This window comes from Argopecten irradians, chromosome 15, assembly GCF_041381155.1.
Source record: "Argopecten irradians isolate NY chromosome 15, Ai_NY, whole genome shotgun sequence".
Lineage (NCBI taxonomy): Eukaryota > Metazoa > Mollusca > Bivalvia > Pectinida > Pectinidae > Argopecten > Argopecten irradians.
In genome coordinates this window covers 13,914,959-13,938,468 of record NC_091148.1, presented here as the reverse complement: position 1 = coordinate 13,938,468, position 23,510 = coordinate 13,914,959, and the positions used below count along the sequence as shown (strand labels likewise).

At 34.5% G+C, this 23,510-nt stretch overlaps 1 protein-coding gene across 2 annotated transcripts in view; it reads right to left on the bottom strand.

Moving 5' to 3' along the window:
* Positions 1-23,510, bottom strand: part of LOC138309139 (uncharacterized) — a 103,776-nt gene that overhangs the window by 56,988 nt on the left and 23,278 nt on the right. For both annotated transcript variants that reach the window (XM_069250288.1, XM_069250289.1), the window contains exon 3: positions 15,644-16,847. In XM_069250288.1, the coding sequence (XP_069106389.1) occupies positions 15,644-16,847 (1,204 nt within the window). The remainder of the gene's footprint in view (positions 1-15,643; positions 16,848-23,510) is intronic.

Sequence of the window (23,510 nt, the reverse complement as noted above, 5' to 3'; positions counted from 1 at the left end):
AAGAACGAAAGTCAGGAAATGTCAATACAGAAACTATATGACATTTTCTTGTTGAGAACTTTGCTCCTGAACATAAAATTTCTGACTGTAAAGATCACTTTTACCGATTTGATATCCCTTCGAGGTTTGTTTTTCTGTGGAGATTTGGTTTTTAATATAGGTATCTGTCAACCCTCAAGTTTGTATATGATCGATATTCAGTTTGATAAAAAATGTTATTCACAGCTTGCTTAAATTTCCCTGGCGTCTTTTGCGTGAAGCAAGCATGTATGTTGGTTATGATGTAATATCATATCATAACCTAAGTTGGATTTTTTTTCGTCGATTTTGATTGGCTAGAAAGGTTGTGAAGAACTAATAGTTCTATTCTTTCTCTCATTTCTAATTTCTCAGACTTTTGTCGTAAAACGTCAAAAAACACAACATAAAAATAATCAATTGAGATTGGATGAAAATTATATTGATAATAAAGTTTCGATCTTCCTGATTAACTATCTGAATCTATATGGAAACACCTGCCGGAAGATAATTTTTAACCAAATCTGATTCAATAATAATTATATTTTGCTTGTTTTAAGCAATTTCATTGGCTTAAATTTACTTTATTAGCCCATAAAGAAAAAAATGGCGTTGCCGCTTGTGACGTTGCTTTTGATTGGCTGAGATAACGGCGTGATGATTTCATAGACAATAGAGTCCCAAAATGAATTTTGAGTATTAAAGAGATTATCTTTAGTAAATTGAATTATAAGGATTAATTTGAATAGATTTTTATGTCATGAGGATATAACAAAAAAATCTGAGTGTGCTATCATCATAAACCGCTTCTATTCAAGTTAATCCTTAAATAAACTTGATTGGTTTTACACTTTGTTTTTCTTGTGTTTTATTTGGGGTAAATAAAATGATTAAAAAGCGGACGACAAAGACACACCAGCTGTAGTATAGACGATGTCAAACCAACATCGATCTAATATCTACCATGAATTATTCAGTCTCGATATTTCGAAGTTTTTTTCTGTCTGTCCCTCGATTTTTCAGGGGAACATCTTTATATCAATATTTTAAGCGCATAACACAGAACACATTCTTCTCGTTCTCTGTTTTCTTTTATTAGTCTCCTCCACAAAAGAGTTCCAAAATAAAATGCTAAATGCGACAAGGAACTATTTCAGTAGGTCAAATAGTGACAAGAAGATTTGACTGTACCTGTAAACTCTATCTTACCCCTAGGTCGCTATGTGTTAGCTGTATATTAAAGCGATTATCAGTGGTGGATTGTTTTCCTTTAAGCTCTACTATCATGCATCATTACATAACGTTATCATTCACTTAAACTTCTGACGGATCCCAAAATTAAAAAGAATTAAATTTCAAATTTAAAGGAAATTTCAAAGTATCAAATTAACTTTCTGCAGCAATAATGTACATTCTTCTGTAACGTGCACGATTGAATGTTAACTCAAACAGACTTAGATGGTGAAAATCATTGAGAAAATCTATTTTTGTACTTCCTGAAAAAATACTAATAGGTCTGTAGGTATGCCACATGTTCGCACTTATGCATGACCCAAGCATGTAAGTAGGTGCACGCATGCTCATTAAACGTCTGACCTTGATAAGATAATCTCAAGGTCGTTATTTGCCGGCACTTGAAAGGTACGAGCAGCGTTCACCATATGCCCTCCCAATCTGATTCTTGATGTGTTTAAGATAATTTAGAATATATTTAGAAGATCTGTCTCGATATTGTAATTAATCTATGTCAGTGATTAATTGTATAATGCGTTTTTTAGCTATTAAAGAGTCATCGTTCGGAAAACATGATGGGATGTCTCATTAAAGATGCTCCACCGCAGAGGAATAGTATTTTTCTCTATCTAAAACAGGTAGTAGTTTTCTTTATTTACAACAGTTACTTACTTTGCACCATTATCATCATGGAATACTTTGAGTTTCTTATTTTATTTCAATATAAAACATTAAAAATAATCGATTGCCTCCCGAAAAAAATCCACGGCACTATGCCCTTTATGCAGTGAAGTACTGATTGCGTATGAACAATGTACAAATGCAAAATAAATTATCTTATATTTATTATTTGTTAATTAGACACATATTTGCACGATGAAACATCATTGTTTAATCAAATGATTGGTATCGTTTGTCCTCTCGGTCGGCGTGTGGAGCACCTTTAATAGTAGGCGGGAATAAAGTAATAAAGAAACAATTTACTCAAATGTGCGGTATAACAGTGTACAATTTCTATTGCAGAACAGAAAAATTGTTCTTATTTATTGAAAATGAGGCAAACGATGGAACAATTAGCTGTATTAAAAGCATTAGTCGAAAACAACATAATATCTACTGTTAGTCTTAAACAAGTCTCGTTCATTTACTTTCATCATTGTCATTTTGAAGCTCCACTTCCAACTTAACATAATGTTCTATGTAAACTTTGCCTTATAACTAAGATAACGTTCAAACTGTTTTGAGTTTTGCATTCTTTTTATGACTCAAAAGGACAGTTTATGGGCTCCATTTTCAATGGGTTTTCCCCCAATTACAGCCAAGCCCGCAATTTTTTTTTTAATTTTCCTAAATAAATATAAGAGGAAACAATGTATTATTGTCAGTATGCTTTGTTTAACATCTGCGTTCTGTGATAGTCTATGACAGTCTGGAAAAAAACCATTTTGGTTTTAATATCACGATTCAAACACACAGGGCAAATGGTCAGGATGTCGGGACACTTTACCATTGGGCACAAATAAAATGTAAACAAAAACCAAACGTTGAATATTGCGTCTATGTCTGGGTTTAGTAAGAGGTCAATTCGCATTGCAATTTTTTTTTCAGTCAATTTCTCAAATTATTATGTTAGGGTTCACAAAACGGAACATACAAAAACGCAGACGCATTAAAACGGGCATATCTCTCAGACTGTCACTCGAACCTCAGAGAAAACATCCCTGGCTGTCACTCGAACCTCACAGAAAACCTGGAAACATGAACATCAAACAATCCTGCTGGATTTCACCCGTCATCACTCGATGCGTAGTCGAGTCAAGTCGATCAGATAGACAGTTTGTCGACCACGAGCTCGACTCCAATCTGATCTTGTCCGAGGCATTCGTTAAATCTATTTCGGATGTTCTGACGCACTTACCACCATCGAGCCTTTGTTCATATATTTCGATGAAATAAGTAGCCACTCGAATTGTGGTTGTTTCAGAGGGGTCAGCAACAGTCCCTCCTCCCCATTTTTATTGGCAAAACTACTCCTATCAAAACAAGGTATTCCCCACATTCAATGGAATTTTTCTTAATTTTGTATTTTTGCTTCGGATAATTTTATCATCGAACTCAATCGTCGACCGTAGGTTCTTGTGGACAGGATAGTGAGGCAACTTGCAGAAAAAAAATCACAGATTAAATCTGTCGAGAAAAAACAACAATCAGTCAACTACCAAATTTTTGCAAAATCAATCGTTTTCGAAACGTCGCCAGCTATTACTCTTCAAGTTAGGTTAAATTTGTATCGGGAATTTGTATCAGTATACGGGAAGGCTAATAATGGTTTAGGGGAGCTCTGATTACACGATGGTACATTTTGCACCTTCGCCTTTAATTAAGGTATGAATATTGAAATTAAAAAATGTTTCCGTCTTGCAAAAGTAAAATAAGTTTATTTCGTGAAATTGAGTGGTGGGGTTGGAGGTATTTATTAATTGATATTTTCAGCGTGAATTCAAGCAGAAGCTTACATAACGACCCATTCACCGCCACCTATCAATTATAATTAACTGATAAAACTATTGATAATACGAATGGATCTTCAATTAATGTTGACAGCGTTAGAAAACGCCGAGAGACCTGTGTAATCACATAGAAATGGTGTGGGCCGGGTGTAATTTATCGATGTGAACGGAGATTAACCAAGGCTCGATCACAGAGTCCGTTTTATTTAGTACAGAGGAGGACCGACATAATCTGATATATAGTATAAATCAATGGAAATATTATACTATCAGACTCGGGCTGACTTCTATGGTGTCCTGGTATCAACATTACAGATATATAGAGAGAATCGAGAGTTTCATAAATAAATTATATAGAAAGAGTGGGAGCTTATTACACATATTCTATACAATCTGTGTGTTTTATCGATGTATGAACACACATTGCATTATTCACCCAACATATCATTCGTGGGTGTTGTCTAGTTTTTTGTTGTTGTTTTGTTTTTATCATTTATATTTTTGTGAAATCGATAACACAGATATAGTGATTTAATTATAGGTGAATAACCCCTACCCGAAAAAGAAGAAGAAGAAGAAGAAGATGATGATGATGATGAAGAAGAAAAAAAAAAAGAAGAAAAAAGAAAAGAAAAAAGAAGAAAGAAGAAATAGAAAGGAGGAGAAGTAGAGAACGAAAAGTAAGAAGAATAGAGGAGGAGACGAGAGAGGAGAGACGAAGAAGAAGAGAGAAGAGAGAGAAAAAGAAGACAAGGTCGATCAACAGCAGAAGGAGAGAGGAAGAAAAACAAAAGAGACAAGGTCGAAGCAGAAGGAGAAGAAGGAAGAGAAGAAGGAGAAGAGACAAAAGAAGACAAGGTCGATCAACAGCAGAAAAAAAGACAGGTCGATCACAGAGAAGGAAGAAGAAGAAGAAGAAGAGAGAGACAAGAGAAGAAAGAAGACAAGGTCGAGCAACAGCAGAAGGAAGAAGAAGGAAGAAGAAGAAGAGAAGACAAAGGAAGACAAGGTCGAGCAACAGCAGAAGGAGAAGAAGGAAGAAGAAGAAGAGAGAGACAAAGGAAGACAAGGTCGATCAACAGCAGAAGGAGAAGAAGGAGGAAGAAGAAGAAGAGAAGACAAAAGAAGACAAGGTCGATCAACAGCAGAAGGAGAAGAAGGAAGAAGAAGAAGAAGAGAAGACAAAGGAAGACAAGGTCGATCAACAGCAGAAGGAGAAGAAGGAAGAAGAAGAAGAGAAGACAAAAGGAAGACAAGGTCGAGCAACAGCAGAAGGAGAAGAAGGAAGAAGAAGAAGAGAAGACAATGGAAGACAAGGTCGAGCAACAGCAGAAGGAGAACACGGAAGAAAAAGAGGAGAAGACGAAGGAAGGAAAAAATGAAAGAAGCAAAAAAATATTTGTGAAGATAGCATTGCTTTAAGCATGAACCTGTTTCAATTTGACGGTGTGACGTCAGCTTAAAGTACAACTAGACCTAACACACGTTGATGATCATATGGGAACACTTACATGTACTTTAAACATGTAAACAGAATCCGTAACGCGAGACAATAAATGTCTAATTGGTCCTTTTATCTCCACAGATTCCGAAATCCTGTCTCCTATAAAACGACTGTAAACAATGTCTCTAGCAGACTTTTTTATCATGTAAATAAACAATTTTAAACAAAAAGTTTATACCGTCTTGTTAAATGCAATATCCTAAAAGTTGTCTGTTCTATTACAATGAAAGAATGTGACCCCGTGAACTATGTTTCTTTTTCACAACACAATATACAGGTTATGGGATATTATGCGTGTATATAGATACGTAATCATGTTTACCTGTATCATCGATATTCCAGGGATTAGTATCACTGTAGCGATCTGGATATAACGACAGTGATAGTAACCCCTGGAAAAAATCGAGGAGAAGACTATGATAGGCTATGCCTGATGAATCCTATTGACACATAACATCTTTTCTCAATAACATATTTGGAAATTGAAATACCTCGAGGAAGTAGCCCCTATGGATATACATTTAAGCATTGAACGTCTTTCAGTAGGAATTCATAGCCAATATGCTATGCTAGCGTTTCATGTTGAATTTGCCTCTGTTCAGTTGGCATTCATATTGGCTATCAATGCCAACTGAAAGACGTTCAATGCTTATATTTACATTTGGTTACAATTTTATGATGAAAACCTAAGGAATTTTTCATATATAATGAAATAATCATTCGTTATCGTCATGGATGGAACAGCCATTTGAACAGTCGTCTTCCGTGATAGCTGACACGACAATTGTGACGTCACAATGATAATGACGTCATGATACGCGTTTTGAAGTTCATTGTCTAAATGAATTCCAACTGATTTTGGTAAGGTAACATAGTGGGACTGTAGAGAAAATATGAATATTCAGATATAATATTTTGCAGTTTCTTCTTGTCATGAATTAAGATATTCTTACTGAAAATTTTAGTTTGGTATGTTTTATATGTAAATCTCATAACAAACTCCACATTTCTTAAACACTTACTATATAAAATCATCAAGTTAGAATCACGCAGTTCGTTCCTGACATTGAATCCGAACAGATTACTGATTTTGCGTTTTTTATCATAGACAAACACGAGTTATCTCCCATATACTGCTGGATTTGCGCCTTATTAGTCGGTTAATTACATATTTTTGGGACCACGAGATTCCCAAAACATTCCAGGAACCTGAAGGATATGCGGACATGCAATACGACAGGTAAAGTGGCTGTGTCGGGCATGATGCCATGCTAAGTATACAGAGAAGGAAGATCCGTGGTGGAGTAGCGAAATACAGATAAAATTCCTGATAAAAAGTTTATTTTGAGTTCCATTTTAGAAGCATTCAGCATTCCGTTCTATCAGGTGTTAATACAACTGATGATGTTTGTGTTTTATGTATTCAACATATTTTAATACATATACCACATTTATTTATTGGAAACAATCTGGCCAACCATGTGAAGCAGGTTTGGATTATGAATTGTCATAGTCGGCCGCCCTCTAGCTTTGCGTTAGACCTGGGCCGTTTTCGATTATGCGGTTTGACTGGTTGGACCTAGTTGTTCGTTTATTAATAAAAGGCGGGCCTGGTGATTTTATATTGTTTTCAGACGAGCCTTGACAAAGCCCTCACAGGCCTGTATTAAAAACTACAGGCCCGTCAAGATTTTTGCAATAATGACTTTAACAAACGGTCGGACCGGTTGTTCCGAATAAACGAAAACGGCCCTGGGTCGTTGGTTCGAGCCCGACTGGCGGCACATGTACCTTTACAACACAATAAATGATATTTAACGGATTTCTTGGGGTTAAATTACTATATCTTATTAGCAAAGACGTTATATAAAATATGTAAATACAAGCATTAAATTATCTTGAATGACATGTATAATTATGTAAATGGTCAATATCGATATCAGATATTTCAAAAGAAGCATTTTAATATCGAGCACTTTTTGGTGCTAACGTCGAAAATCCAATGTTGATTGATCTACGCTACACTAGTAAAGTGCAATCAACCATGGGTTTACGACGTCGATGTCATATAGCGCGAGCGCGCAATATGATGATTGTCTGCAAAAGAGTTATTGCAAAATCCTCTTAAAAGTTCCCAAGCATACATATTCGAAAACCAGATAATCTGATGAAACAGATCACTTATATTATTTAGTAGTTTTTTAAGTGTTTATCTATTCTCGAGTACTACGTCGATTTGTGTGAGAGTCTTATGAGGGTCTGGCGTTCATCTCGAAAGGATATTACTGTGTACGTCCGAGATTTATACCTTAACTTTAGTAAGTGGGTCGACGGCCTTTCTCTATTGCTTTAAACAGAACACACAACCTGTTGAATGTAATCTCATCGGCAATAATTTCAACGTTAGTCGTCACACATGGTTGATTTAGAATGAGATTACGTAAGCGATACGTGTGTATCTATGTAATAATCAGGTCGGTTTCTTACAAAATATCCGGAAACAAACTCTTCGTATCTATCGTCCTAGCCTACATAGCGTGCTTACATTTATTCATGACCTACATGATAAAGAGCTGCTTCAACATGAAAGCATTTCTTAACACATTAATGTTGTAGTGGTTTAGAGAATCTACTTAGTTATATTTCTACAACTGTTCAGTAACGTCTTTTTGATTTCGAACGATTGTATTAGATAGCTTCTGCTTTTCATATCCGCTATGATAATTAGAAAATTACATTCAATCCATATATTTACAATAGAATGATTTATGAAAATATAGATAATTGAAAGGTTATTATACTATATTTAAAATTATGACACCCATTAACGACGAGAAACGAGATTGATGGAACAGCTGGATGACAAAGTTTCAGCCTTCCAGTAGACCTTTTTTTTGCAAATGGAAAACGATAAACAAGAAATATAGCTAAAATGATATTTGATTGACATATTACAATAAACCTTAATTGATTCTATATCAAGAAACAACACATTAGATATTATACATTAAAATAGTGTTGGGGACTAATATTTATTGGTATGAAACTGGCGTGATGTTTGAAATCAGCTGATCGATGCACGAGAATAATTGTATATTGTTTCATAGTGTATTCATAGTGTTTTTCATAGGTAAATGTTTGTTTTCGTCAGTTGGTTGATCCATATAGTGACGAAACACTCAGAAAGTAAATATAGTAGAATGAAAAAAAATGTATCTAACGATCATAAAGTTGGATTTATTATGAAAATGAATCAAAATTATTTATAGTTCTTTCTCACGCTCGGTAAGGAATTTATATCAGCTTCAAACGTGTATGCTTATCGAACGATGAATAAAATACTGTTTTAACTAAACTGATTGCATGCACAAGGTATATTCAAGGAGGTGAGGTGGACGGCTTCAGAAAAGAAGGATAAGCCTAGTTCCCAGCGGAAACTCTACCAGCCTACGCTTACATGTACGGTACTCTACATGGAAAGTGACTAGCGTCGGGTTTGTTCCGTAACGTAGAGGTGGAGAAAAAGTCGACATATGATGTAGGATATATGAGTCAAGAAAGAAACAATTAAGAAGAGACAGGCCAGAATTAGGATTCATTCTACCGTTGAAAAAGAAGAAGCGAGGGAAAAAAGAAAACAAAATACAGCATGTTCTACCTACAAATCTCCACACATGTAAATTGAAGCCATTACTCATAGCTGACAAAATCAGATCGACTCCCCATATGTTACGTTGTGTAACTCATAGCAGCTTTCAAACGTTGTGGCCAATTTGTTAATAAATTTCGAACAAAAATCAAAGTTTATGAATTTTGGAAAATTTCTTCATTAATGATTATTAAATATTGATCATTTTATATTTCAATTTAAAAGACATTATTATATGTATTTATAATCAATAAGGAAACGCGAATAAAAAAAATGTTTTAGCAGTCTAATGTCCAGTTTAATGTATTGGTATATACTTGCAACTTTGTTTAAAAAATCTAACAATGGAAGTTTTGTTGTTATTTTGGGGGCAAATAAAGGCATGTAAATAAAGACGAACTTAACTACATAAAGAAAGCGTAATTAGTTGGTCGTAAGGTTGAGGAATTTGTAGTGTTTTCTCGTAATTGAAAACAATGCCTGCATGAACATAGTTCTTTCTGCATTATCCCCTAACTAAGCTATACATCATGTTGTATGCCACAAATTATATATCTAATTAGCTTAAAGTTCTTTTCCTCTTCATTGATCTACAGCATAGCGCACCTGCATTACCGACGTTATGTAATTATCGTCCTGCTGTGACAATACTTTGACATCGTCCTATATTTCCCCACCAGGGATCAGGTTTTTTAATGTCATTTAGAATTATATACCTGTTCGGAATTACTCTTGTCTAATTTGTAAAACGATTTGTTTTCGTTATTATATTTTGTTCTTCTCTGTACTATTATTCCGTAAAAATAAAAAAGAATGTTTTGTTTTAAAAATCGGGGTACTTCGATATTGTCAAGTTATTTGGTGAGTGGCGGTGTTACTTTCCAGAAATGGAAATAACAATTTAGGAATCTCACAATATTATCACATAGCTTAGTTGTAAGATTTGTTTTCCTCGTTGAGGTCAGCAACTGACAAATGCTGTTATAGATGCCTGCAAGTGGTTCATAGAAATATGTTTCTGTTCTGTTTCTTTAAACGAAAAGAACTTAAAAATTTGCCGTCGCCTTGCTCAAGGGGTTACTATCACTATTGTTATATCCACCCCTGGATCATGTCATAGTAACACTGTAGAGACTCCTTTGAATAAAATTCAGCCACGGTTTACCGTTATTTTTTAATGCACATTTTGTATATCGAAGGTCCGAACTACATGATCGTCTCCTACTTTACAATGATATGATCCAGAGGTAAATATAATGAAAGTGACAGTAACCCATGGAATATCGAGGATGTCTTACTACATGACGTCGCTTTTGAAAGTGTGTTTGGGGTTTAGCATTAGTTAGATTATATTACTTGGACATGTTGCATACATGTATATCTAGTATACAAATCGAAAATATCGAGTTCTAATCAATTGGAAGAGGCTACAGTCCAGTAGACAGGATGGGTATCACGCGATGGGACCTAATGAGGGGGTTATTGGAGTTATGAGCCTGAAAACAAAAGGAAATAGTAGTTTGTTTTTAACTAGTTTGCATAGTAACAGAAAAAATCTAAAAAATAAATTACCTATTGCCAATTGCAATGTTCGTGAAAGTCGATCAAATTTGGGGTCTTATCATTTCTTCATAACTTTCTGTCTTCTAGTTGAAGCCAATTTGTTAGATTGTTGTCATATGTAGTGAATTCCCAAAGTAACGATCGATTGGTACTCAACTAGGTAGTCATAAGTCTTCAAATTATATGAACACGTAACAATATGTAAGCAGGACGTATTAACGGCGACTAATTTTGGGATATTGCCTTTCCACCAACTCACTTTTGGCCTTCGGTTGAGCGTTTGTCCAGTTGAAGTAGTCTGTTTAGTGGTAGTTTGTATTCCCGCTTAGCGTTCAGCATAAATAGAGTGGGACGACTGGTTTGCCCGTTGTCAGTATAATGTGACCAGATGGGGTGTGTTGTTATGTTGCTTTGTCAACATGCTCTAGAAGGGTAGCACAATCAAAAGGTAGGAGTTCCTAAAGAAAGTTATAGTATTCGTGTAGGTAACTTAAACCCTTAAACGTAAACTATTATAAGGAGATACAACACGAATATACCACAGCCTCCCAAACCAAACTGTATTCACACACACACACACACATAATGACATGATGCTTGTAATTAATTTTTATTTGTTTTCATACTAAATCCAACTCTCAGTTGGCAGATGTGTTTTCTTCATATACTGTGAAGAACAAATTCGAGAATGGCGCGAAAATCACACGTAATTATGACGTCACAATAGACACGTCAATGTTGCGTATTGATTAAGAAAAAAATAATCCATTGGAAAATCAATGGAATCGTTTAAAACGTATCGTTTAAAATTTATTTTAAGCATTGATGTAACTATTTTTTAACTTCATCGGGTAATGAAAGAAATTATTATTGCAAACTTTTGTGAGAACCCGCTACGCGGATTCACACAGTTTACAAACAAAATTGCTTTCATACCCCGATGAAGTTAAAAAATAGTAACATCAATGCTTAAAAAACTTAATCAGTCAACCAACTTAATGGAAATGTAATAAAAAAATGTTTTCGATAAAAGGATTCGGGTATCACGCGGTGGGACCTAATGAGGGGGTTATTGGAGTTATGAGCCTGAAAACAAAAGGAAACAGTAGTTTGTTTTTTTAACTAGTTTCCATAGTAACAGAAAAAATGTAAAAAATATAAATTACCTGTTGCCCATTGCAATGTTCGTGAAAGTCGATCAAATTTGGGGTCTTATCATTTCTTCATAACTTTCTGTCTTCTAGTTGAAGCCAATTTGTTAGATTGTTGTCATATGTAGTGAATTCCCAAAGTAACGATCGATTGGTACTCAACTAGGTAGTCACAAGTCTTCAAAGTATATGAACACGTAACAATATGTAAGCAGGACGTATTAACGGCGACTAATTTTGGGATATTGCCTTTCCACCAACTCACTTTTGGCCTTCGGTTGAGCGTTTGTCCATGTGAAGTAATCTGTTTAGTGGTAGTTTGTATTCCCGCTTAGCGTTCAGCATAAATAGAGTGGGACGACTGGTTTGCCCGTTGTCAGTATAATGTGACCAGATGGGGTGTGTTGTTATGTTGCTTTGTCAACATGCTCTAGAAGGGTAGCACAATCAAAAGGTAGGAGTTCCTAAAGAAAGTTATAGTATTCGTGTAGGTAACTTAAACCCTTAAACGTAAACTATTATAAGGAGATACAACACGAATATACCACAGCCTCCCAAACCAAACTGTATTCACACACACACACACGTTAATGACATGATGCTGTAATTAATTTTTATTTGTTTTCATACTAAATCCAACTCTCAGATTGGCAGATGTGTTTTCTTCATATACTGTGAAGAACAAATTCGAGAATGGCGCGAAAATCACACGTAATTATGACGTCACAATACACACGTCAATGTTGCGTATTGATTAAGAAAAAAATTATCCATTGGAAAATCAATGGAATCGTACGTTTAAACGTATTTTATGATATCAAGTAGTCTGAAAAAATTATTTTAAGCATTGATGTAAGTATTTTTTGACTTCATCGGGTAATGAAAGAAATTATTATTGCAAACTTTTGTGAGAACCCGCTACGCGGATTCACACAGTTTACAAACAAAATTGCTTTCATACCCCGATGAAGTTAAAAAATATTAACATCAATGCTTAAAAAACCTAATCAGCCAACCAACTTAATGGAAATGTAATAAAAAAATGTTTTAGATAATTTCTATTGCTGAAATTTCTTATTGTCTAATACTATGGTAACAGATCAAGTATATACAAGCCCTCTTTTGTGTAAACATTCAAACAATTCTCACAAAAATAATAAATTTGTAGTATGATTTATCGTAAAAATATTTCGAAACTATACAAGGTGTTTAGGCCGTTTTTCTTAAGTTTCAAATATGACTATAATTGAAATTTATCTGTTATTGTGAGTAGGCATATTGTTATGTCGATTTTATATGAATATACGTAAGAGAAAACGACGTATTTTTGCTCACAAAGAAATGACGTAACAATTACTACCTTCCGGCAAGGGAGATAACTCTGCAATATGCAAAGACAGGATATTGTATAAGCATGCTATTAAGGTCAAGGTTTGGGTATGTTGATTCCATTACGTTCAGATCGTGAAAGAGATGAACGATCAATGCCTGTGACTTCTGTGCACTCAGCACACATCTTCTGGCGCATTACACGGGGCAGTTCGGCTACGGTACAAGCTAATTGCTCAGCCTATTTGCAATTATTTTAAATGTTAGCATGTATTTCTTTTCCCATTTAGTTTACATGTCAGTCTGCATTGGATTTCTGACTTTTTATTTAGACATGATTTTACATTTCCGGCTATACGTATCTAATGTTCAGCTATACATGTGAGAAGACATGAGGCGGAAACGAGCAGACAGTCGGCTAATTACCTTTACTGTGGCTGACCTCGACATGAAATACATTCTTAAAGTATAATGAGCTTTACAAATAAAACCTAATACTGAATTTTTCGTGTACCTAACAATTCTTCAATCCAATACATTAACTCCATCACGCTAAACAAAGGGATAAAAAAATATGCCCATTGAAAAGAGGATATTTTCCACATGATGTTTTAGGATTATTTTTGCTAAAGTCTTAAAACTCACTACCCATACGATCGTGGAGAACATGAGAAGATTTATTCTATTTCTCTTTCATGGTTCTTTGTTTTGATTTTATTTTCAAAAAGACAACGAAACTAATTAGATTTAAGCAGAATAACAGGTGTCATTGCGTGAGAAAGCGTTATAGAAATATAACAGACTATTATTTGTAAACGATGATGTTATTTATAAGAAGGGTTAATTTGCGGTTTTTCCATTTAAGTAGATTATCGTTTTTTCAGTTTATCAGAAGAACAATGTTCAAAAAAGAACACTACACAATATATGTCCATCCCGCCATGTCTAACACTATAATTGACTATTTCCCACCTGTAAAGGGCATATGTCCGAATGTTTGAATAAAATTCCTGAATTCCTTGGTGATCTAACTGTGATATTTGATGACTTGTTTAGCACATGTTTGAAATTAATTCTTAATGCCGTTTTTATAACTTTTGCTTATAAGTATTTTTTGTAACGGTTGTAAAATAAGAACCTGGTAACCTGAATGAAAACATTTTATATGACTATAGGGCAGATAACAATTTCAATACAAATAACTGAAGATAGTTCTTGCCATTGAACTTCTCCGACTCACGTTATTTTCCTCACTGTGACCTAGGTGGTCTAGGAGATATACGTGTATGAGATCATCTACACAACATTTATTATTTTACTGGAAGCATGTACATTTTTTGCTGTCTCTAAATAAACAGGTTGCAATGAAAACAGAGCCACTTAGCTCAAAAAACAATTTAAGTTGAGCTTGAAATTACATGAATGATGCGGGATCATCTTTTTCACTCCTGGTATTTCAAAAGAAAATATATTTAAAGAAGATTTTTTTTGGTGTTTTATAGTTACAAACGTTAAAAGCTTCATCAATTACTTTTCTTAGTGTTAGAATACCGAAACTGACAAAATGTGTTGGCAAGGTTTAAATTGTAGCCAGTTCTTCAAGTTGATTTCCAAAAAGTGTGATATTTTTTACTCATTAAATGCATCATTTCTATTATTCTAATAATTGAATATGTAGAGTGAATGGCTTCCTCCATTATTTTTTTCTTGTTCATTCTTTTTTATTCAAATAGTTTATTTCTATTAATATTATTTATTCAGAATAGTATATCGACATTTATTTATATTGAAAATGAAATCAATTGTGGAACTGTGTTAGACAAATTTCATTTAGAAAGAATCTACTGCAAATTATATAAATAAATCTTTAACGGCAAAACTAGGATTTTTTATACAAAAATATGATTTTAGCTCACTCACCTAGCGCGTTGTAGTTCACCATGTAAGCAGCTAGTATGGTTGCTATTCATCATTCCACATTTTACATCATGAGTTCTATAAATTAATTTTGTAGGACAAATCTTTCCTGATATATACATATACCGGATTCCGGTCGAAACATTATACACGTTCCCATGTTTTCTATAGCAACATAAAACGCACAAACTATCTGCACTACTATAAAAAATAAACCGTGTTCAGACACAAACATTTTCATTTGACATAACACGTAGTCTTAATTGATAAGACCTTGGTTCTATTCCTCGAATATACGTTTTTTATCCCATTATCATATCTACAATGGACATATGGCGTAATTTGAACGGATAGTACGTGATCCGAATAATATGCCGAAACAATAATGGTGGTGTGCGACCTAAATGTTACTTTTGTAACACATTCATGTCAGCTGCAAATGAAAACTGGTCTAGATTCATTGAAACAAATAACATCGACTTAAAGATATAACTAATTCAAAACTAAAGTTGCTCCCATTATTTAACCAATGTCTAAATTTGACTTAAGTTTGTTTTGAAAAATCTGGACCTGTTCTATACAGTGTCACCGGGCATAGATTATACAGGTTTTTGGATTGTACAGGTAACCTGTTTCTATCGCAGAATTTAATCAATTGGTTGACACATCCATCGAAAGTAATGATTTTGTAATTAATATATGACATCGTTTTAAATAATCCATTAAAAAAATCTTAATTACAATGAAGAAATAAAAATGTTCCACTTACCGACTTCTTCCTCCATGTCGAGAATCTGATCCATCAACTCCTCACGTGTCTCCCCGGCGGCAGGGGCGCCCTCTGCCGGCAGACCAGGGGCGACGTGCGAGGGAAACGAGGCAGGGCTCGGAACAGGAGTATCAAATCGTGGGTGGGAATTCCCAGTGGAGAGAGTAACGATAGTGCCGGGAGAACTGACGCGTTTATCATTGTACGGGGCACCGGAACCACGTAAATCCAACACACTAGGCCTTTGCTGTTGGAGCAACTCACGTGAGCCTCCACTATCACGTGACGCATCACGTGGTGGTTTTGCTATATCACTTTTAAACCCAATTTTACTAGTGTAATCCATTGCAGGCGATAAAGGTCTGTGTTTTTCTAACTGGTTTATTTTGAGCTGCAGTGAACGTAACTTTTCATCTTTAACACCTTCAGAGTCGACAGGATACCCTGTCGAACGCTCAGGCGATGAAGGCACCGTGTCCTCCATTTTGTCTTTTTGACCTCCAGTAAGTCGAATCACTTTTTCTTTTAACATGGCATTTTCCTGTTGGACATTTTCCATCTGTTTTTTAAGTTCTACATTAGCAGGATAATGTTCCCCTTCAAGAGACCTACTCTTTTTTAATCTCGATTGACGAGTCTGCAACACACACTGGGCGTTCAAACGCTCAATTTCTCTTTCTTTCTCAATAATTTTCCAACGCAGTTCATCTGCTTCTATTTTCATATCTTTGAGTTTATCCTCATAATAATAATTTGGGGATGACGGTTCTGGCAACACATTCAACAATATTTCCTTCTGACGCAGTTCCTCTGATAACTTACCACATTCCTTCAGCAGATTTTGATTATCCTCCTCTAAATCATTGAATTTCTTTTTCAAAACACTCAACTCTTGATTATTCAAATCAAGATGAATTTTTAATTCCGCTTCTTCTTCCGAAACAGGCGAACCTTTAATTTCTCGGAACCCCTCTTTCCCTTTCGTTGCTTGTGCGGCTGACATTTTCTTTAATTGAATACTTAAATTTTCATTTTCCTCTTCGAGTTCCTCTAGCTTTCTCCTCGATCTTTTCGCTTCCTCTTCCATCAGCTGAAGTTGGTCTTTGAGGTCTGTCTCGCGTTCCATACTGTCATATAAATCCTTCATCAGTTGAGAACTGTCTAGTTCCTGACTGCTCTGTTTCCCTAATCGTCCAATAATGGTCTGTAAAGAGAAAGAACTTGCATTTATTGTTGTTTCCTAAATGTTTTTTTTTTCAAACGCTCTTTTGTCGTTTTCGTTAATTACGTCAACGGAATTACCAGGGGAACTTTTAGAAAGCATATGCTAAGCCCAAACAAATAATATGTCTGTTTAGGGTTACCCCAACGACCCTAATTTTTTTTTAACCCCGACCCTAATTTTTTTACCCCCGACCCTATTTTTTCCCACTTTCTGCGAAAAAAAAGTCGAGATTTCGATCTCACACTCCGGTTCCAGCCATTATTTTAGAGTGAAAGACACTGAAAAAAGACTTCCGACCTACTGACCCTATATTTTTGCCAATGTAACCCTAAATAGACATCTTTTTTGGCCTTAGCAATCTTAAATTCTATAATGTTCTGTATTGGTGACAGTAACCTAACGCTTTTGTAAATGGAAGAATTTACACGCAGTTACATATTTTTCTTTTGATAACCTCATTATATAGTATCTTGTCGAATCTTATTCAACTGATGCATAGCATGGTTGTGTAATAAAACTAATTACCTTGTGACCTCAATTTGTATATATATTCATGACATCATAACTGTAAAATTGGATATTATACTCCTTGAATGTCAACTATTAGTTTTTGTCAAAATTACAAATTCATATAAGGACTAATTTGCTTTGAAATCATTGCGCCGTTGTTTCAGCCAATCAAAATCTACTTTGCAAACGACGCCATTATTCCTTTATTGGCTGATGAAATAATTGCTAGGCCAATGAAAGCGCTCGTTACAAGCAAGATTGAATTATTTCAGATTAATGATACCATAAACGTAGAATAGGTCAACCATAAAACAGAATAAGAGATATAAATATCGTTCTTAAAAACATTTTGTGGCACGAGTCTTTCATTTAGTCTTACCATCACAGAACATAAAATTCCCTTTTTACTAAAGTTCACATTTAGTGCTTGAACTCAAACAATCCAGTAAAACTGTGAAACTAAAATATCTTTTCCAATACGTTTTGAAGCACCTTCGCCATAGCAATTTTGTCGACGAAACAGAAACCAAATAACATATCATTCTATCCGTCTGTTGTCAAAGAAAAAGTCCTATATACTTGTCTAGACGTATCACAGAAGTTATACGTCACAATAAATTTACACTAAAACAAATAACTGCGTCTACTGTCAACAATAAAATAGAATGTTTGACGTAACGTTCATGAGTGTTGTCAACTCTTATTCCAATCCAGTTGAACTATTGTTTTAGGCGTATAGTAAAATGCTGGGTTTTCTCTTAACGTTTGCATACACTGACGTTGGTTGTTTGAAAAAAAATTATCTGGATAACGACTCGGTTCTCATTATACAGTAAAACTAGCTCATAATTAATTGCAACGGACCTGGAAATACAACTTGTTATACAAGTTCGTTTCGATGTATAAATAATGTGACTTGAAAAAATCACACATTTTGATTCGGTTTTACTTTACTTCGTTGTAAAATTGACTTCCGCATACTTACAAAAGGTTGTCAACTTGGTAAAAGTATCACTTAATTCCTATTATGATACGCATCGTAAATGCTTTCCCAACCGTCAATTTTTCAAAAACAAAAATGGATAATTTACACTATTGAAGATTTTTTGTTGTTGTTTTATATTGATTTATCATCATATTAACATTTATGGTATGGCATGTTCAGAAGGTGGACGAAACCGGAGTATTTGTAGAAAACCAACGACCTGCCGTCAATAACTGGTAACTGTTCTATATAGGATTCGATTTTACGTCGACGCTGATAGCTAGAGTAATAATAGTAATATGTTGTGACATCTGATTCATCAAGGATAAAAATCATTCTATGTTCCCCGTTGATAGGGCCATGTGACCCAATCGGCATCGCGGAATAATCACACAGCTCGTAGGTGCTCTGTATACTTGTTATACTTCCTGAAATGCTCAGCTGTTACTACAAATGTTTGTATGTCTTTCTCGCACAATTCACAGTTGCCAAAAAAAAATCATCTTAATCACCAACCTCATACATAAAGCGAGTTATCTAGGTGACTGACTCTGAGTTTCTGACTTAATGCGAACGTAAAAAAATTATTTTCAGAGAAAATGGTGATAATATAGTAAAAAATAGTCAGTTTTGGCAACTGATGCATAATTTTCTGAATATATTTACATTATTTATTATATATGAAGTACAATACCAGCTTTTCAAGTATTATACTCAATATCTTTTAGGTTTATAAAATAATAGACAAAAAATAATGAAGGATATTCTTCGCGTCAATAATTGAATATTAAGAGCTCAGTGAGGTACTAATTAGGTATAAATTTTCGTCCTTTGAGGTAACAAATCCGGTTGGGGCGCATCTAAATCTTAATTTGTCCATTGGCTGTGCCGCCTTTTAAATTTCCCGCGAAAAACGAATGACGTCATCATAAATAAAATAACCTCAAACTTACTTGCAATTCTTTTTCCACTTATCAATAGAGCGGTATTAAAAAAAAAAGTTAACTATAATGTATGACCGCTTGAGAAGGATCAATAATTTCTCGATTCCTGATTAGAATGAGAAAATCAAATTTCAGCGAATCTAAATTTAGCGTTTGGTTTAAAAATGAGGACATACAATTTACCTATTTATTGCCCATTACTGCATAGATCAAATTTCTGTAATGTGAAATCCCAAAATGTTGTCCTGCTTCATATGATTAATTATAACTGTCTAAGAATATGCCCCCTGCTAAGCCTACTCCCAATGCTCTTTTTGAAAAAAAACAGGAAAAACGTATAGCCGCCAGAACGGGGTTCGAACCCCAGACCTTCGCATGCTCTAACAACTGAGTTACCTGGTCACTGATGATCGACCCTGTCTAATTCCGCTTCAAATACATATATATGAATGAATATGCAACCACAGAGACATTGTGCCAAATTTCGAAGTCAATGCTGAGCGCTCTGTTAACAGAATGGAACACACATGGAGTACCTATATTATGATATTAATTTATTGTTTTAATACGAGATAACAGTAAACTAAAGAACTGATGTAAACAAATCAAGTACGCCTTTATTTGGTTGTTTAACCTAGAGCTGATAGAGGGAAGTGTTTAGACAACACTGTCACGTAAACTATGAAGAATATCTAAGCCTTTCATCGGCATGAATGCACTATTATGTCAAAACGAAATCAACCCTTTTACTTTAATTAAATCAACCCTTTTACTTTAATTAATACGTTTTATGTAAATATTGTCTCTCTTGGAACTAACATTTGAGGTAAAGTGGTATCATGAGTTACTTAAACATGCTCCATCGCGGACAGAACATTAACTATACTTAACATTATATCAGTAATTAGTGCTTATTTAGGTAAATGTATGTCTAATTAACACAAAAATAATATGAAATAACTTTTTTTGCTTTTAGTGAATGCGCAATTAGTACTTCATTCATATATGGCATAGCTCAATGGACCTTTTTTGGGACGCAATGACTTATCTTTAATATTTACTTGAAGTTAAATAAGAAGCTCAATCTGTTCAATGGTGAGAATGGTGCAAACTTTTGTAGCTGAAGAAAAATGATATGATAATCCTTCTGTTCCTGTTTTACTATTCGTCAACGTAGTAGCATCTTAAGGATCAACTTGAATATATTTTATTTTATGGAGATATACAAAATATATTTTTGTTACAATTCCACAACATAAAAATATACTTAGGTTAATCATTATAATTTTATCATTATACCTGTATTTCCATTTTAATTGATGGACTATTTTCTCTAAGAAATAACTCCGCTTCCTTATCACCAAATCAAATACGACGTTATAAACGGCGACGACATTTTTACGTTATGATATGCTTTTATGATTTTAAGCCAATGGAAATGCTTGCTACGGCATGCTTCAGTGATATAACACTATAAAATGGGCAACAGTTCCACTATACAAGAAGACACAACATGAATATACCACAGTCTCCAAACCACGCACCTCGCAAAACATACACGCAACACACCGCATACATGGGAGGCCGTCCTTACATGACCTTGGCTGTTAATAGGACGTTTATTAATCAAATAAACAAACAAACAAAAGCGTCCTTATCACCAAATCAAATAATTTCATAATTTTAAGCCAATGGAAATGTTTGCTACAGGCAAGATTAAAAAATAAAATAACGAAAACGAAGCTCTAGTCTTTCAATATCACATGAAAATTTAAAAAAAAATTAAAAAAAATAAAAACAGAATGTAGATAAACATTTTAAACCGTTCTGCTAGATATTTAATTGAATTGCAAAGCAACTAGTACTCAGCTGTTATACACAGAATACTCATGAATAGTTTTGATGTGTTATAGCAGTACGTGTGACCTTGCAGATAAGTATAAACAAAAGAAGTCCGTGTTTATTTGGTTGCCTGCCCCCGTACTGATAAAAGGAAATGAGTTGCAGGCAAAATACGTAAACAAAAATGAAAAAGTCTGTCCGTACACCGGCTCCCGTTAACCATTGATTCAGTAACTCTTAATTTTCTTTGCTGTTATCAGTAAGATGTTATGATAAGATTATAGAAATACTTTTAAACGTATAGTTATGCAAAAACAAATAAGACAAAAGCATTCTGAGTGTTCGGAGTTAAAGGGATAAGGTAGTCTAAGATAGCATTGGAATTTCCATCTAACAGTTGTGTTTTAGTAAGTTGAGATGAGGTTGAGTTACACAAGGTATGTCGTATTAACTACCAAAGTCATGCAATGATGGACTGACAATAATTAGATGGTCAAGTTTATTTGTTTGTTTGTTTGATTAATTAACGTCCTATTAACAGCCAGGGTCATGTAAGGACGGCCTCCCATGTATGCTGTGTGTTGCGTGTATCTTGTGCGAGGTACGTGTTTTGGGAGACTGCGGTATATTCATGTAGTGTCTTCTTGTATAGTGGAACTGTTGCCCTTTTTATAGTGCTATATCACTGAAGCATGCCGCCGAAGACACCAAGCAACACACCCCACCCGGTCACATTATACTGACAACGGGCGAACCAGTCGTCCCACTCCCTGTATGCTGAGCGCTAAGCAGGAGCAGAAACTACCACTTTTATAGACTTTGGTGTGTCTCGGCCAGGGGACAGAACCCAGAGCCTTCCTCACAGGGGCGAACGCTCAACTCAAGGCCAAAAGTGAGGCGGTGCCAAGGGAGGCATTAGGGAAGATAAAGTCAGTTAGGAAGAAGAGAAAAGATAAGATCCTAAATTGAGTCGCCTTTTACGATCATGCAATAGGGGCAGCAGGTACAATTCTAACGCCCTACCTGTAGGGCTGAGATGATCAAGTACAGATGGGGAAAGCCAACGAAAAATAACTAGTCATCAAACACTGATAAATAGATTTTTGTTCCCATGTTTTTGTCATTATAATGTAACCGGATGGCATGTGCTCGTTTAGGGTCTTCGACGGCGTGTTTCAGTAAATTGGCACTATTAATAGAGCAAGATATTCCACTATGTCAAGGAGACACAACATGAATATACTACAGCCTCCCAAATATAGAGACATTCATACACCAAAAACATCTCGCACATTTCATGGTATTATAAGAGCAGTAAAACATTTTATAAATAGTAAACATGTAACTTTCTCTTCAGTAATATGTTTACCAAACATTCCGTTAAATTTGAAAGTTATATTACGAAATAAAAAGGGACGCAGGACATTTATAGAATCTTGTGTTATAATCACACAAAACCCACATCACAAAGAAAATGGTCTTTAACTTTTAATATCCAGGAAAATCAATGGAAAAAAATGTAAATGCCTTTAAAACCACTGATAGTACAAAGCTAAGATGGCTCCAATACAGAATCCACCATAGAATTTTAACTACAAATACAATTTTACATAAAATGGGAATTAAACCAGACAATAGATGTACATTCTGTAGAAATTTTCCAGAAACAATTGAACATATGTTTTGGGATTGTGACAAAGTTACTAATCTGTTAAGTGATTTAAAACAATTACTTAATGCTAATAACATTTTTGTTGATTTTATTAAACAGGAATTTATATTTGGAAAATTCAGTTTTTGTGATGCAGACTTGATAGTAGATAACCTTATTTTACTATTGATTAAGCAATATTTGTTTAAAATGAAATGTTTAGAAAAAAATATCAATTTAATAAGTCTAAAAAATCATATACAATTTGAACTTAAAGCTCATAAGCAGATGATAGTCAAACATAAGGCTTGCCATAGCAACATTGAGCTACAAAATAATCTTGAAAACAGGCTTAACATATGATCTTAATATCTCTATGATGTAGTTTTGTTTTACTAATTTGAATTGGCCAATGTTCAACTAAACTCTGTTATAATTATAATAAGCCAGTGTTGAAGTTTTCGCTTAACTCCATATTGAAGTGAATTTCTTTATCAAAATTCAGTTCTCATGATGCTGATTTGATAGTAGATAACCTTATTTTACTATGAATTAAACAGTACTTGTTTAAACCTACAACCATTATAACATTAATGACGAGTGAAACTTGGAATGAACTTATATCAAAATAAAACTTGGGATATATATACTTGCATCTTTATATTTGGAACACATATATACATGCACATAATTACACGGAATCCTTATAT